The sequence below is a fragment of the Vanellus vanellus genome, assembly GCF_965231255.1.
Source record: "Vanellus vanellus genome assembly, chromosome: 1".
In the NCBI taxonomy this organism is placed as follows: domain Eukaryota; kingdom Metazoa; phylum Chordata; class Aves; order Charadriiformes; family Charadriidae; genus Vanellus; species Vanellus vanellus.
The window spans coordinates 161,530,413-161,549,049 of record NC_138905.1 but is presented as its reverse complement, the minus strand read 5'-3'; the positions used below and the strand labels follow the sequence as shown (position 1 = coordinate 161,549,049).

At 39.9% G+C, this 18,637-nt stretch overlaps 1 protein-coding gene across 2 annotated transcripts in view; it reads right to left on the bottom strand.

Moving 5' to 3' along the window:
• Window positions 1-18,637, bottom strand: part of NALCN (sodium leak channel, non-selective) — a gene marked incomplete at both ends in the record, with an annotated part of 351,928 nt that overhangs the window by 39,244 nt on the left and 294,047 nt on the right. For both annotated transcript variants that reach the window (XM_082482102.1, XM_082482103.1), the window contains one exon: window positions 9,327-9,400. In XM_082482102.1, coding sequence (XP_082338228.1) covers window positions 9,327-9,400 — 74 coding nt within the window. The remainder of the gene's footprint in view (window positions 1-9,326; window positions 9,401-18,637) is intronic.

Here is an 18,637-nt window from a genome sequence, read left to right as displayed (position 1 = left end):
CCACTCTTTGTCTTCCTTGCAACTCAGGAACTGGATATTTTTCAGATGTTTAGGCACCCAGAGTTGCAGTTCTTCAGGGACTTTTGAAAAAGAAGGCAGGTGCCATGAAGTTTTCAGAATTGCAAAGTTGTCTATTTTAAAATCTTGGGTAGGATTTGACTTCTTATTGTAGACACGTACACTTACGTGCTCTCTCTTGGTGCCTACATGTGAATCATGTGTCCAGGCTTCCCTCACAATCAGTGGAGGTCTAGGACTCAATGAAATTGGTTGTACCGAGATGGGTAGTGCCATCTGCATTGCCTTGGAGGATTTTGCCATGATTCCCGCTGCTGCTCCAGCAGGGTATGCATCCCCTACAAATTTCTGTCTTACCTGCCATCCTCAGGAGGATGTCTTGGACATCCTCTGGCATCTCATACACTATGAGATGTCCATATGTAGGCAACTTCATTGAATGCTCGGTCCATTAATTTAATTAATGATGATATTCAAGTAATTAATGACAGAACAAGAGGGAATGGCTTCAAGCTCCAACAGGGTAGATTTAGACTGAACATTAAGAAAGAATTTTTCACAGCAAGAGTGGTCGGGCATTGGAATAGACTGCCCAGAGAGGTGGTTGAGTCACCATCCCTGGATGTGTTTAAGAGACGTTTAGATGTGGTGTTGGGGGATATGGTGTAGGGGAGAACTTTGTAGAGTAGGGTAGATGGTTGGACTCGATGATCCCAAGGGTCTCTTCCAACCTAGACAATTCTATGATCCTATGATTCTAATCATAAAGTGGGCATCTAAAGGCAAAGCATTTAGCCAAAGATCTCACTGGGCTCCACTGCCTGTCTTGACTAGACCTCTATCAACTTGATGGCAGTTTCAACACTTGGCTCACGGGCAGATCTGGTAGTCTGGAGGTGAACCGCACATCTGGGACAATCACTGTGTCACAGTGTTAAAAATTCAGTGGTTTGCAAATTAGAGTTCAAAAGAAATGTTTTCTTAACTCGATACATCCTCACATAACTGTAGCTGGTCTGAATCCATTGACCTTTCTTTGAACAATGCAGGCAAAATTCCTCTTTTTTTTTCAAGCTAGAATTGTCCTTCCCATCTTCCTATACCACCTCTATGAAATAGATAGGTTCACGTTCACTTGTGGAGGAAAGAGGAAGTTATGAAACAAAGGAGAAGAGACAAGAAATATGGACTTTGTAGCTGCTGAACTCTGAACACAGTCCAGCAGCTGCAAACTACATGCTATAAATTTGCCTTGAAAAGCACAAAAGAAATAAAATATCCTGAAAATGAAAATGTGATTTGGTAGGTTATCAGAAATCAGGCTATAGGTTAAGACCATACAGAGCAACACTGTATTGGAATACTGAGTAGTTTGTATTACCTGCAAACAATTATGAGGTCCAAACATTTGAAGTCCTTCAAAATCTTCCATGCTTTGGAACCCCTGAAAAATAAGTAGTGAGCAGAGTGTTCAAGTAACATTCTTTGAGCTAGTGCAAAATGTTAAATGTTTTGATCAATACTGCAAAATACTGTACCTTTCATGAATATTATGAGGTGTCTTGCAGCTGGTATGCATATGGCTCACTCTTGGACTTTTTAGGGAGGCATCCTTTCTGCAACAAGTGTTTACTCGTCTTCTTGCATCCCAGTATAACACTGATTTGATGTTTTTCTGTATTACTTTAATGAGTTAATATTTATGTGTTCTGTAGTAACTGCATATAATACCATGTACTTTTGTTCTTGTTCCCCCTGAAACGTGCTCACACTGAAGTCTTAGCAGTGCAGTACGCTTCAGTAAAACACACAATTACCGACATGCTTCAGCACTGTTTTCACTATGACTCTCTATCCTTCTTACATTTTTCTATGCTGTCATTATATTTCCATCTAACCTGTAAAATATGGTTAAATGTGACAACCTAATTTTCATGGTGAAGCCACCTGTTCGGTGTTGTAGTGTTTCTCTCCTTCATTTTATAAATTTAATTCAATAAGGCACCATTTGAATAGCAAGCAAAAATCACATTTTCAGCACAGCTACACTATTCTTCTTGGGGAAAACTATACTATTTTTTAAAGAAATCTGAATTTGGATGGTAAAACAAAACGAATTATTAATGCAACTTGGATAATACATGTTCTTTCTTTTCTATGTTTTTTCTTGTTTCCTTCCATATGTCTCTAAAGGAAAAAAACAAATAGTCACGTATTTTCTTTAGTGTCTGCTCAGTTTGTTGAACTACAGGAGCATACTTTCTTTCCTTTAGCCATTTTGTATTCTCATTGTCATTCTTACTTTGCTGTTTCAGCCTTTCTTCTACCAGATGTTTGCATAACACATATTTACCTTGGATTACAGAAGAATTGAAAGAATCAATGGAGAAGAAGGAACCTCAAAGGAACATCTAGTCTATCACCTCTCTCAAAGCAGAATCAATGATATCTACACTATTCTGAGTTGATGTTTGTCTTAACTTCCTTTTCCATACCTGCAGTGTTGGGGACTCCACAGCCCACTAACACAACTTCACAACAATGCTTTACAGTGATCTATAACATGGTGGTCACTTGGCACAAACCCTATGAAACAGAGCAACTTCTGACCAATGGATATGCACCTTCCAGTATTTATTTCTGTTTGTCTTTGCAGGAGGCAGGTGAAATCCAATGATGTCATGCGCTTGTGGAGATTTAAGAAGGTGGTGACTAAGTTTGGATTTTGCTCCTGATGACAACAATCATCATCTGAGCTTAACTATATTTTTTGTTCTGAGAAATGCATAGTATCAAAGCCTCACAGTTATGAAGAAATCATACTCTTAAGAGAGAAAACATTAAATATATGCAGAGAAACTTGTTGTGAGTGATTTAGAACTCACTAATACCAGTCAGTTATTTAATGCAGGTAAAGGGTATCAAAGGCATGCCTTCTGTAATGAAATGACTGGCTACGTGGACAAGAGAAAAGCTATGTTTGACACATTGAATGGTAGAGTATTAAACCGGAAAGATTCTGATAAACTTAAAGACTGAGTCAGCAGAACCTTCAGGAAGTTGGAAAAGGAAATTACAAAGTTTCACACCTGGTGCAGAATAGCTCCATGCGTCCAGGCAGTCTGTAGAGTGGCTGGCTGAGAAGAAGGATCTGGGAACTACATTGTGCTCTGGGTCTGGATGGCCTGGAGCTACCTGGATGATAACTGGATGAATGTGTTCCTGCCATCAGTAAGGCAAACTGCCTCCTACTACTAAGGAGAAGGTTAGTCAGCAGATCAAGGGAAGTTATTATCCCTTCTCTACTCAGAGCTGGAGAGGCTGCACCTGAGACACAATTTGGGGTACTCTAAGAGGGATGCTGAAACACTGGAGCAGGTACAAGCGGTCGGTGGCTTACAACACTGACCTTCAGGGTGACTTGAGAGAGCTGGTCTTGTTTGTTTTGATGAACAGCAGGTTAAAACATGAAGCTAAACTCTTATTACTATGAGATGACAAAGCAGTGAGCAATGGCCAGAAACTGTGGCTTGGAGGATTGAGACTGCACATCAGGAAGACTCTCTTTCAAGGGTATTGTAATGCAGTGTTGGAACCAGAGCAGTTGGAAGACACAAAGCCTATCTGTTCCAGGGTCAGCAACAGTCCTACTTGAAGTGGGCAGTTGGATAACATGGTCATCAATGTTCCCTTCTGACCAAAACATCCATGTTCCTGTGATAAACTAATGAAAATGTTTGCTCATTCTCTTATGAGAGGTGATGTATTATACCACTGTACTAGTCTCCAGAGATAAGTTATTCAGAGATTAACTTTATAACTTTCCTAGAAGCACAATCTCATTTCTTGCTCATTCTAATGTTCACAAAAAATCACTGTATTTTGCAGAAATACTTGTATGAAATGTTCTGAATTATATTCTAGCATATTAGCAAATTAGTAGAACTGGATACTTAATTCAAGCAATTCTTTTTTGTTTTCCCCCAAGACGCGCTCATGGCAGTCTCCGTTTCAGACGTATGATAAATACACTTCACTCAATTAGCTCTTTATGAAACTGAAAGTTCCACTTAAGCATGGGCTATGTTATTCCTTCAGGTCCATCAAAGCATCAGACAAATCTTGACAAGAACAGTGAAAATCCTATCAGTTTACAGTTTGACTATAACCTCAACTGTAACAAAAGGCAAATAAAAAGCTGCCCATTTAAAAAATGTTAGTTTCCCAAACTGTCACGGTACATATTTTTGTCATTTTGGTGAGTTTCATTTTCTTATCAACAGACCAGAGAACTTCTAAGTTATTCCTTTTATTTTATAAAGTAAGGGCATAAACCCTTATGTAAGGGTGATAGAGCACTGGTGCAGGTTGCCCAGAGACGTTGTGGAGTCTCCATTCTTGGAGATATTCAAAAGCTGTCTGGACATAGTTCTGGGCAACTGGCTGTACGTGGCCCTGCTTGAGCAGGGAGGTTGGACCAGATGACCTCCAGGGGTCCCTTCCAACCTCAACCATTCTGTGACTCTGTGAAGCATTGTTTAATAGACAACAGAATCACGTTCTGCACCACTGAAACTTTGATTATATTTTGGACTATGTGAGACTACTTTTAATTTGCTCAGTTTCCCCACCATTCTGTGATGTTTACAATTAATCCTCAGTACTCGAGAGAATGAACTGGTTTACACACAACATTTTGACTGGACCTTCTCCACCCTCTCTATTTCAGAAAGTCAGTGGGATTAAAAATGGACTAGACATCCATTCTTAGATAATGATCCCACAAGGAATGAGGGTCAGAAGAACCACAGGCACAGAACTTGCTTTTAAGACGAAAAGCAGTGCCCGCGGCAAAAGAGAGTGAGAGAAAAGTGAGAAACAATGAAGATATGCAGAAGGAATTAAATTTGCTGGAAGCAGTGGTTATTTCTGCTGAGGGAAATGCATCCTAGTTTTCAGAAATGGTGCTGTATGTAATTCAGAGGCACTACTAAATGTGATTCTGTTTTGAAAAAGTTGTTCTCACTTTTCTTTTGTTTCATTTTCCTTGGAAGGGTGAAAGCCCCACCTCAGAATGGATTTATGTGAAGAGTTAAGCCTCTCTACGCTCCAACACTGGCAGGGGTGATACAAATCACTGGTCAGAGTCAAAGTGCCCAGAACAGTAGTTACTACTTCCTTGACTCTGTTCCCAGGACTAACCGCACCAAGACCTCAAGGGGACAAGGTGAAGGTTGGTTTCAAAGCAAGGATCTTCAGCAAATAGGTGGTTCCCCTGGAGTGCAGTAAGACAGTTGCAAGAAAATTAAGAGACCAAAGACCTGCATTTTGCTGCATAATGTAACATTAGTCAAACAGGTGAGACACTTAGGACTGAATGTATGAACTGTCTCTCTGGGTGGCCAAGGGCTATTTATGCTCTTCCTCCTCCTCCTGGAGAACATGATGTCAAGCAGTTGAATATATAAAGGGAAAAACAAGGTTTGGATAGAGGAAGATGCACAAGAGAGACATAAAGGTACCTGTGTGCAATGCATATTCCTTCTATGTGGTTGGTTATGTTGAAACATTCAGAATTTGATTAAAATATAATTTGACAAGGTTTAAAAAGTAGGGGGGAAAACGTAAGAGGTGGACTTAAGCTAGACTAGTCTTAAAATTCTCTTTTTGGTATGGCAATTTGAACAAGTTGAAGTTGCCCATGGGAAGCTTTACTGTGTAAAGGCATTGCTTTAGATAAATGCTCCTTAATTCAGGTAGATAAAAATTAAAAAGACGCAAAAAGGAATCTTTTTAGAAAGGACATCCTGAGTTATGTCTTATTGCTCTTGGCATAAATGCCATTTCTTCTTTTGTCAGATACTCTAAATAACTGAGATTCAGCTGCTTTTAATAAAGAGTATACAGCACTTACAGGTAAAGTAAAAATAAGAAAAAGAATCTCTCATGTCTTCTGAGTATGAGTTTTCCTGTGTTCTTTGAACTGAATCCAAAGTTTCAGCTGTAAATTTTATCCTTTCTTATCATTTTTTTTCTGTTTGTAAAACTCCCCTGCATCAACATTGGCAACACTGGCATCAACATTGGCAACACTGGCATCAACACGGAAACACTGGCAGTGCTCAGGACCAGTGGGCCATCACTGGCGATGCCCTCTATCAGAACGCTCACCAGATAGACCAGGAACACAATTTTCTTATGCTGGAACAGATGCACTGGAGATGTCACAGTTCAGAACAATTTTGAGGCAATAACAAGGAACAATAGACAGTATGTGTTGCTTTTTCTCAGGAGGCGAATAAGACTGCCTCTTTGTAAATGACTTCCAAGCATCCCTAGTAAGCATTGGAGGACATTTGATCCCACATTTTGCTTACTTGACAGAAGTTCCCTCCTCTTCTCTGTGTTCCTCAAAAGTTGATCACTGATGACCCAGGAAGTAGGTGGGAAAGCACAGCAAATGTAGATTAAATTGACAGATTAAATAGGTTAATTAAAATAAATTAATAGATTAGTAAATGAAAACTTTCTTCTTCTGCCTCTGAAACATTTCTTCAGAGGAATTCAGGAGGAATTCAGAAGTGAACATATGAGAAGTCCTTCAACACACAAAACTTTGGCAGAAGCCATGCTCTGAAGGGCCAAATGGAAATCAGCAACATCAAAATTGGAAGGACTGAATTCTGATTTTGTCCTGGTACCTCTGAGAACTTAGCGAAGTCCAAACAATGGTTTGCTTAGATTCTCCTCTGACTCTGCTTCAGACTTCTCCTGAAAAGGAGACAGTTCTGTGCTGATGGAAGAATCAATCAGAATTCTGAATTTTGATTTGCAGGACTTCATTTTTTCTTCTGCATAAGAAAGAATGTAGCTCCTACAGATGACACAGTTTTTTAAAGTTTTTTAAATATAAAACAGTAGTGTATTCTCTTTGTCTACACGTTTCCTCTGTGGTATAGCATATGAAACACGCCAACCAGACATTTGTGTAACCCAGAGGTGTCAATAACATTTCACAGTTGTAATATAACATAGAATTTCATTACAAATGTTTTATTGAAATACTGCCATGAAGCCTGTATCTAATCCCATATTTTTAAAGGTTTTTCATTAGGACAAAGCAACTTCTATTTATCTATCCATAACAGTAATGCCTATAAAATCGAGGTACATTCACATAACTGAAATAAATGCTTACAAATAGAGCCCTAAGTTTTGTTAAAATAGAATACTTACAGTCTTGTAGTTGCATTTCTTAATAATATTTTGACAAAGAGCATTCATTTGAATTAGTAATTGTTCATGTTTTCATTACCACAGGTTTAAAAACAGATAAAGTTGCACATTAATTTCTACAGTTCTCCCTGTGCTGTATCCTTATAGAGTATTAAAATGATCTGAAGAGCTGTAATATTTCTCAAGTGCCACGTAATTACAAGGCACTTTTCAAGAAATTTCACAATTCAGAAATCACACTGAATTTCTAGCGTACTGCTCCTCATAAAACACTGCCATACTTAATGTAATCCCAGAGCTGTACTTTTCAGATCAATTACTCCTGTTTCTACTTCTTAATTACCTGGACCAGTCATTCACAATATTCTGGTGATGCACCTGCTTTGGTGAGAATGTAAATATAGGAAAAGAATGATCTATAAATTCGTGGCATTACTAATGCACGTTATATCAATTATAGTCATTCTAATGTAAAACCAACAGTGGCATGAAATGCTGCAGCATGGTGATACCCGTATGATAATTTAGACATGGGTGTTGGAGACTTAGGAGTTCATTATTTACTTACGGTGCTGAGTACTTACTCAATATGGAGTACCAAAATGAGTGATCATTATTAAAACATTCAGGAAATCCTTCTACAGAAGTCACAGTTCTGAAGTCCTCTTCAGTGTACACTTCTCACTTGGAACGAGATTAGCCGTAGTCTATGCTCTCTAGCGTACAACCCTTGTGAATGTTTATGTGCATTTGGCAGTGGAGGGGCTACAGGGGTGGCTTCTGTGAGAAGCTGCTAGAAGCTTCCCCCATGTCTGATAGAGCCAATGCCAGTAGCTCCAAGATGGACCTGCCGCTGGCCAAGGCTGAGCCCATCAGTGATTGTGGTAGTGCCTCTGTGATAACATGTTTAAGAAGGGGAAATTAAAAACCTGTGCAATGGCAGCCAGAGGAGAGGAGTGAGAACATGTGAGAGAAACAGCCCCACAGACACCAGGGCCAGTGAAGAAGGCGGGGGAGGAGGTGCTCCAGGTGCCAGAGCAGAGATTCCCCTGCAGCCCATGGTGAAGACCACGGTGAGGCAGGCTGTCATCTTGCAGCCCACGGAGGTCCATGGTGGAGCAGATATCCACCTGCAGACCCCACGCTGGAGCAGGTGGATGTGCTTGAAGGAGTCTGTGACCCCATGGGAAGCCTGTGCTAGAGCAGGCTCCTGGCAGGACTTGAGGCCCCACGGAGAGAGGAAACCATGCTGGAGCAGGTTTGCTGGCAGGACTTGTGACCCCATGGGGAACCCACACTGGAGCAGTCTGTTCCTGAAGGACTGAACCCTGTGGAAGGGACTCACACTGGAGCAGTTCATGAAGAACTGCAGCCTGTAGGAAGGACTCACATTGGAGAAGTTAATGGAGAACGGCCTCCCATGGGAGGGACCCCATGCTGGAGCAGGGGAAGAGTGTGAGGAGTCCTCCCCTTGAGGAGGAAGGAGTGGCAGAGACAATGTGCGACAAACTGACCACAACCCCCATTCCCCATCCCCTTGCGCTGCTGTGGGGAGGAAGCAGAGAAATCAGGAGTGAATTGGAGCCCGAGAAAAAGGGAGGGGTGGGGGTGAGTTGTTTTAAGATTTGGTTTTATTTATCATTACCCTACTGTAATTTGATCGGTAACAAATGAAATTAATTTCCCCAAATCGATTCTGTTTTGCCCATGACAGTAATTGCTGAGTGATCTCCCTGTCCTTGTCTTGATCCACGAGCGTCTTGTTATATTTTCTTTCCCCCCATCCTTCTGAGGAGGGGAGTGACAGAGATGCTTGGTGGGCGCCCGGCGTCCAGCCAGGGTCAACCCACCACAAATACATACTGAAGAAGGACAACTGCTCTCTTGTTCCTGTTCAAGCATATAATAAATCGAGCGAAAAGAGCAATTTATCTTCGATAATGAAAGCAATTGCTGTGCTACAAAAGGATAGACTACCATAAATATTATACATACAGTAACATTGATGAAAAACAAGGTTATGACAAATCAGATGACAGTTAAAACAGTATAAAATCACTGCTGACTCTTACCTTAGAATTTTATTGATTGCTGTCTCTTTTTCCAAAAGATTTCTTGCTCTGATGCTGAAAACAGATTTACGGAGCTATAAAATTAAGAAAAAGACAATGTACTTTTTAATTACTGTAAAATATAGAATGTGTATCTGACAGACCAATCAAATATTATGATGCTGAGTGTATGTAAAATTAAACATAATGTCCTCTATCATAATGTTGTTTTTCACAGTTTGTGGCATTAGTCTCCTTTTTCAGGAAAAGGGTGGTGGAAAAGATCAAAATGGTCACATGGAGCAAATTCTTTGAGGAATGTGTGAGATCCCAGCCTTATCTTGCAGCTTTTGGCCTCCCTATCTCAATCCTTACCTAGTTCTCGGTGCAAAGAAGCAGATAGTTTTGTTGACTAGCACTAATATTATTCTCTTTATTACACATTTTTCTTCTCTGGTTCGCCAAGTCACGCCTTTGTCTTGATCCTTGCTACTCCTCCTCCACTTTGGATTTTGACTAGGCTGGATCATACTCTGGAGATGGCTTTGACTATACAGAAGAGCCAGCTAAAAACACTTAGATGTCTCGTTTCAGTGCCCAGAGTTAGATGATATGAAAGCGGGTCTCCCGTTTCCCCCGAAACCAGGTCTGCCTGTTCCTGTCCTTGTCATCTTCACTATCCCTTTTTCCCCCCTTTTTTTTCCCTCTGATGTAGAGCAAAAAATGTGGTAGGAAAAATGTGCTTGTGTTCGCCTCTGGTCATGAGCAGTGTTTTAGGCATATCCTTGTGAACAGGACTTCCTGGACATTACATGAAAGGACTGGGATACAAGAAAAAACAGACACTTAGCTCCTAAGCAAGTAGTTACAAACATGGCAAATCAAGGCACAAATCACAGCTGAAGAATTCAGCTGAGGAATTGTCCCTGTGTTGAACAGAAAGGCTCTGGCACCTTGTACGACTTAATTCTGTCAACTGTTTGGAGATCATTATCTTGAAGCAAATGCTTGAGAGAGATTTGGAGCCTCCTAGTGATGTGTGCCCTGTTTTTATCAATCTGAAATGGAATCTTTAAGCATATTGCTTTAAAACTATTTATTATAAATACCAAATTTGTTTAATTGATCTGTGTCTGACCTAAGGATGTAAACCATAGATTTCTAAAACAGTACCTCAAATCCAGAATCGCTAGACAAATAATTTTGCTAGAACTTCTCTCAAGACCGAGATTGACTCTGATTCACAGTAAGATGTCTTACTTTGGAGAAAAACAGGAGCCTGCAAACACCCTAAAACTTGTTAATTATACTGGCTTTACTTAATAAAATGGCTACTGTTTTTAAGCCACACCTGTAACAGCAAGCTACAAACTCTTTCCGAACACTTGCCTTATCAAGTGTGGCACCTCTAACCTTTCTCAAGTCCTAACCCACCTCAGCCCAGCCTGTCAAAGTAAGAACATAAATGATGTGAAAACACCACTATTTTGAGATTTTGTGGGTTCCTTAAAAAGACTGCAACTTGAAAACTGAAAGTATGGAAAACTTCAGAATGTAGTTTGGAAAATTAGGTATTGGAATTTCAGGTAAGACTATAAAAAATAGTAACAGAACTGATGAATATTTAAATATAAACCAAAAAATTGTTCCATTACCTGGATATGGTTGACATCAAAATAAACTGCAAATCACAGTGTAAAATATACCATTATATTAAATATTGTGTAGGGGTAAATATTTCATATATTGAAATATATTTGTGTAGGTTTTAACTCATTTGCAGTACCTCAGCACAGATTTAGTGGATTTATCAGCATGGTACTTTATTATGAATTTAGATATAACTGACAATGGTGAAAGCAATGGCAACTCTTTGACATCTTTTTTCTACTAATGTCAGTGATTAGTAACTGGCATCCCAGATAACTGATTTCCCCTTTAACAGGATTGCAGAAGGAAACCTCTGAACCACAGTTGTATCTATCCTTTTGCAAGGTGTTACCTAATAAGTTTTTTAGGGGTCAACTAGGAACATCAAACTTACGGGAATAACGAAGGTGGAAAAACAGCTTTTTTGTTTCAGTAGGTTTTTTTCCTGCTACAAATAATTGCTTTAGAATAATTGCAATTACATCAAACATCAGGGGGAAAAAAAAGTGTGCTGCCTACTAATGTTATGTCCATTTCTAATAACAGTTATTTGCTTGTTAACATCTTAAAAAATGAAAAGATTTCAAACACAGAAAGCATTAAGTTCCTTCCAATTTTCCAGTTTTTGCTCATTCAGTTTCAGAAAAAAGCTGAGGCAAATAACTTTTCCTGAAAATGTCTACAGCTCCCTGTCTGGCATAGACCGCTTCTTTTAGGTGTTAAAAACAGGTGTCAAGACACCTTGGCGTTAAATGTATCGTCCCAGCAGGGAAATTCACCCAGGTGGTCAACAAGGGAACGTGCCCCGGGAAAGCGGGAGCGAGGAGTTGACTTCTTTTCAGAGACTTTACAGGGAGGCTGGGCCCTTGTAGAGATCCATTTAGTGCTTCCCCAAGCCAAGTGTTTAATCATCTAGTGCCAGCAAGGAAGGAGAACATCTCAAGAAAAGCTGCTAGCAGGTCTAGGCCAAGGGCTACTTACAACTGGCACATTCATCTACCAGGGACTGCTGAATCCACCTCTAGGCAGCAAGACTAACAATGGAGGAGCCAGTGGCGCGTCTTGCATAAAAGCATACTGCCAAATCCCTTGCACGCCTCAGTTGGAAATGGTTTGACTCCCTGGTTTTGATGCCTTCAATGAACACCTTAAGTCGTCTTCTGGAGATCTGCAAGGACAGCGCTGCACTCCGGTATCTGGCCACTGCACAGCCAGAGGTGCAACATCCCCAGAGCCAGAGAGACGAAGTGAAGCGGTAGGAGGGAGCCTATGTCTGGAGCCACTGAGATGGGGGAGAAAAGACTGGGTTTTGCTTCCTACTCCCAAAGCTGTTCGTGAATTTTATTCAGTGATTCTTAAACAAATAAATGCCTAAGAAGTCACGGGGAGGGGGAAAGGGACCAGAACACAAGGTGTTGCACCAGGCTATTTGTACGTAGAGTGCATTTACGTTTCCTGCACTTTTTTTTTCAGAAGGACTAGCTGTGAAACTTGCGCCTGAGGCAAGGACATACTTGGGCATTGACCATGGTCTAAGCATACCCAATGGCCTGAGGCTTAGGTGAAGTTCGGAAGGTTTGTTACCCTCCTGTCTGCCTCTGCATTGTGATAGAATTCAGATCGGAGCCAGGTATCCAGTTCTTTAATCCCAGAATACATAAGCATGTACAAGATCCTATACTTCGGTGCCCAGGGATCCCGGTGGTCCAAAATGGAACTGAGAATAAAACCCAGGCACTTCCAAGGATTACGGCTTTTGAAGATGATGGTCCTCATTGCTCTTTTGGACTTAGGAGTCCTTGCTTCAGCAGAACCCTGGTAAATTTCTCTTAAATTTAAAATAACCAGAAGAAGCAATAAAAGATAATATTTTTAGATATGCATGATTGATCCGTTTCTCATACTTAAAGGAGTCAGCAGTCAAATAGCAACGTGCATATGTCAATATGCATGTTGAAGAAAATCAAACATCACTATAGTTTTTTAAAATATGTCCTTATTTCTCTATTACATAAATAAACCAAACTGCTTTCCATTTAATTTTCCAAATTTGCATAGTACACCAGGCAAATACAATGGAACTGTACAAACAGAAAACGGGGGTGTTCATCAGTATTTTGTTTAATAATATCTAGATGCCGCATGCTGGTGTAGAAGTAGTCTGGCAATTAAAATTTGTGATACCTGCCGAGTTCTCGAATGTTGCAGAGGAAATTATTAGCAGTGTTAATGTACAAAAGACATTACTCGATCAGATGATGTGGAATGAAATATGTACGGTATACCCTACTAAGGTTATTTTAGGGTATATCTGTTTAGCGTGCTGGGTTTTTTATTACAGATTGTGATGTGCTGTGAGGACACCCTCAGTGTAACTTTATTAGCCATTATTTATTTATTTATTTATTTATTTATACAGCCTATAAGCACACTCAGTGCAGAAATAACAGTGCCGTATAGCTTTCTGCTATAGAGCATTATTTTTTAGTATAAGACACTGTCCTGAAATCACCTGACAGCACCTGATTACTGTTAAATATGTTTTCAACACCACATTTTAAAGAACTCCTGCGAGTTACTTCAGTCTGTAAGGAACAGCTATGACAGGTCAGCAAATTACCGATAACATTTCCTGGATGGAAAGGTTTTAGATGGAAAGCATGTGCTCCTCCGAAACCATCAATAAAGCTCGTGTCTTGGGTCCCATGTTCCTTTGAGTTTATTTACACGGATGTGGCCGCAGACACAGAATTAGGAAATCTGCAGGTAGTGCTTCACCCACAAGTGGTGGCACCCTTCGCCGCTGCTGCTGCTGTTGGCAGGACAGACTTCAGGCAGACAAAATGACTCAGTCCTGTCAGCGTGAACTTGATCTGAACGCCACATCCTATTGAAATCCCATTTGTCCAAACTGACACGGACAAAGCGATAAACCTCTGTAACTGTTGTAATAAGCTAAATCACAGAACATTGTTGCTCTGCAAGTGCCACCCGCTGCTTTGAAAAGGTACTGCAGGCATTTTAAATGACAATACTTATTTAGTAGCATATTTAAAAATTCCAGGCTTTCTACCCTGGAAAAAGAATATCTTTGGCATAAGATTAAAAGCAAAGCAACACAGGATGGTATCTATTCTAGATGACAGCTAATGAGAGTGGATCTGTCCTACAGCCTAGGTGTATTGGCACAGCACTGCTGACTTCAGGAGGATCTATGCCAATTTCTAACAGCTAAGATATGGCTCAGTGGTTTTAAGTTTTACGAAATGCCATTCATTGTCAAGGTTTTGATGTATTTTGCTAGCAACATGTTTGCAGTGCAGAAACCCCAGCAAGCACTGCATAAAGCAATTTTTTTCAACTTGGATTTGACAGAGAATTGTATGTTATCAACAGGTGAAAACTGTGGTGAGCTAGTGTATTATTTTTGTATCAAACCACTGTAGAGCTGGCAGAAGAGACAAGCGTTGGTGGGTGTTCTGCAACACAAGGTGAGACAAGGTCATCAGTAAATAATGAGATATATATGTCTAAAATGTTTGGTTGACAATGAGAAAAAAAAAGTGCATGTAATATATTTTTCCAACACATTTTCTTAAGTGTGTTATGAAAATTAGGAATTTTAGCTTGGTGCTGTTGATAGCAATCTTTTATAGGCAACTGCAGGACCATATGGGAATAGTCTTCTGTACCATGCCAGAAATTCCAAGCAAAGCAACAAAAAATCATCCAAAGCTTCTGTTTCAGTTTGGAATTTGTTGGATGCCAAGTGATGGTTTATGTAGACTTGCAGAACGAACAGATTGTTAGGTATTATATTGTTATTTAAACATGTACAGCTTCTAGGGAAAATATGAAGAGTCAGTACCATAAGTACTACATCAGAGTGATTTTTAAGAAACAGTGAGGAAATATTTGGTCAGAATCTGTTCAAAGCTTAAGCATTTCATTAAATATAGGATATTTTTGGCGCACAGGAGTTTGCTGCATAGCCTCTCAAATGCAAAAATCATTACTCGTTCAGCAACATTCTGCCTGTGCATCTTTGGCTTGAAGCGATCAGACTCTATCAAAATGAATGTGACAAAAATATGAAGAGTGATGGAAGGCCAGACTGCAAGTTGTTGGTAGGTACCTAACAAAATGTTCAAAAGAACTTAAGCAGGGTAGATGAGTAAATCCTATAGAAACCAGTGAGGAATTTCTTAGGCTTTTTTGAAAACTTTGCTTAATGCCAAGAGAATCATATAAGGATGCAATTACAAGGGACCTCTAGAGAACACCCAATCCATTTTCCTCTCTCAGAGTAGAACTAACTATTTTCATTTGGACTTTGAAAATGTGGCCCTAGGCAAGGTTGTCCTATATAAGAAACAGGCTTGCTAAACAGTCAAGAAAGTGGCCTAGCATTAGATAAGTGCCACAAGGAGTCAAGAGCTGTTCCTTTTGATCAGGTGTCTAGAATGAAAAGTGGGCATAATCTCCTTATCTCTTGGGAGTCATTGACCTGAAACAGAATTAATTCCTTTTGTAGCCCTTGATTGCTGCTTGTCTCTTAAGGAAAGCCATGTTCTTCTAATTAACTGACTACTGGTCTGGAAAATCTACATGTCCTTTCATAACCAAGAAGCTTTTTCAATTAAGTCTGAGAATGTGGACAAGGCTAATATTAGCATACTCATAAAACCCTCAGAGACTTAAAAGGGATGATAATAGTCCACCCCAGACACATATGGGAGCAGCTCCAGGTAGGGAGAAGAATCCTTTTCATGTATGTCTTGTCATACTATGGTTGTGTTTTTTCCCTTTGGCATATCTGAGTTTTTTTACTTTCAGTGGTTTCACAGGTAGGTTTTTCATCGTATCATAAAATCATGGAATGGTTTGGTTTGGAAGGGATCTTTAAAGGTTGCCTAGTCCACCCCCTCTGCAATGAGCAGGGCCACCTTCAACTGGATCAGGTTACTTAAAGCCCCGTCCGACCTGGCCTTGAACACTTTCAATGATGTGGCATCTGCAACCTCTCTGGGCAACCTGCTCCAGTGTTTCACCACCCTCATTGTAAAAAATTTCTTCCTTATATCTAGTCTGAATCTACCCTTCTTTATTTAAAACCCTTAACCCTTGCCCTATCGCTACAAGCCCTACTAAAAAATCTGTCCCCATCATTCTTATAAGCCCCCTTTAAGTTCTGAAAGGCTGCAATAAGGTCTCCCCAGAGCCTTCTCTTCTCCCGGCTGAACAACCCCATCTCTCTCAGCCTGTCCTCATAGGAGAGGTGGTACATCCCTCTTATAATTTTGGCAAGTGCAACCTTGGATAGGTTTGTTTTCTTTTGTTTTCTATCTTTGCTCGATGCAGGAGCCAGGGAGACCTTAGGAAAAGCTAGTAAAGAGGGCTGGGTAGATTACTCATTGCAGCCAACAGCAGGGTGGCAGTGAGGACTTCTGGCCAAGCTAATGTGGGGTTGTAATACATTCTGCAATGGAGGAGAAGGCTCCACTCCACACCTTAAGCTGGGGATCTTGAGGGTCTAGGGAAGAAAGGACTGCCAGGCTGGGCTGGACTGGGAATGGAAGAAGACTGATATGCAGTGGGAGTTTCAAGTGGGAGGTAACTTGAGCTGGGGGAACAAGGAAGAGCATTACTCCTGCTTGTACAAGCACATGCATAACTTCACTAGAACAAAGCGATCACGACTATATTTAATCAGTTCTTGTGAATAAGTCCTGTGAATGGCTAAGGGAGACCGAAGGGCTTAGAGAAGGAGATCTGGATTCCTTGGTAGGAGAAGGGAAAGGGAGAGTACAAGGCTCAACTAGACGGGCTTTCCTGTAACCCAGCCCCTCATTGCCTTTCTCCAAACTAATGCATGCTCTTTTCTGTTAAAATCCAGGAGCCCTAAAAATTTTGCCATGTCTGAATTTTGTTTGATTGGAGAAACAGGAAGAATACGATCAGCCCCTTGTGTTTTAATGCATTTTCACAGCCTTTGTATCAAACCCTTGAAATCTTTTAGCGCAAAACTGAGGAAGTAGAAAGCTAATGCCAGAAAGAACTGCTGAATTACGGCGCTTTGAGAATGGCAAAGTATTCAGTCCCTAGCCTCTTTTCTCTCAGAATGTAATTGAAAATTGGTCTTTTCTGGGCAGAATTTTGAACATACCATGTAGGGGCAAGAGTGACAAAGCAATTTAAAATCATCAGAAGCCAGAGACAGACCGTAACAGGAACAGTCTTGTTACTATTGCTGTTCTGTCTTCTCTGCTCTGAAGGCAAACATGGTCACAAAAGTTCAACATTACCAGCTGAAGTGTGTATGTGGTAAAATACTTAATGAGAAAGTGTCTTTTTCTATAAATTGGTTATTTAGACACAGGGACATTGGGGCATTGTTACACAGCCATTTTACCTGAAAATAAACAAAATCTTTAACAAATGGAAAATAGACAAAGACTTCTCTTGATTAATTTTCAGAAAACTGGAAATACATCGCTGCATTACATATATTAACTTCACTAGAAAGATCTGATGAGAACAGATATGGGACAAAAATAATCTTCTTTGAAAATCAAGACTGTAATGAGCAAGAAAATGCTGGATTCAGAAGCCATTCTCATTCCAGCAGGTAGATTGTTTTAATGACTTTTCTCAATGTGAAAGCTAGATAGATTTTGGCAATATTCTGTGAATGACATAAATAGGTAAGACTGAAGCACTTGGCTGTGTTCAATTAACAAGCGGTATACGGAAAATGAAATTGTAGGACAGAGTTCTACTCGGATACTCAGTAAAGGGAGATTAAGATAAAGTTTGAATGATTTTTGTTACTTATGCAGAAAATTCTGCAAGAAGTACTTCAGAAAAAAAGTAGTATTGAGCATTTAAAAATAAATAATATTTTCTACTTGGAATTCACGTGGAATTACACTTTATTAGTTTCTGCTATATTCAAAATTAATGTGATAAAATCATTCTTTCAAATCACTTAGAGAAAATAATGATCAGGAACACAACAGAATGCACTTGTACTTCTTGTGCCAATATTCTGCTTTGTACAACAGAATGCCCAGAATAAAGTTCAGAAGCGGTTGATTAATTTGGGACATAAGCGTATTACAACAAGACGTAGAAATTCTGGAAATGGCAGTTTATGAATAAATATTCTACCCGTGATTCTTTTCTAAGAAGGAAAAAGTACAAATAAAGTTTATCAGTATGTCTTCATGCCTGATGATTTTCTGAAAGATATATTGGGACACACTGTCTTCAATACTTAGAAAAGCTGAAAGGCTATTTCAGCTTTTACAATTACAAATACTTTCTGCAAGGAAAGGTCCTTTCAGAAAAGTCTCAGAATATATGTGGTTCTTTTCACAAGAAACAGAATATTTAATGAAAGAAGCTGAGCACAGATCAGAAAAAGACATGCCGGAACAAATTGCCAGATTAAACAACAACATTTTATCAAGAATAGGTGGCATGTCTCAGCAGCTCACAAACGGGAGTATCTATGATGTTAACCAAACATGCGTTAAAAGTTGTGGGCAATCTTGTGTGTTGAACTTGTGTGTGAAATTGTAAACAGATAAAATCATAAACTTTCCCTGAAGTGTCATGAGACAATGATAGACCAAAGGGTGTTGATCTCCAAGAAAGTACTGAGGCCCTTCCAGGATGAG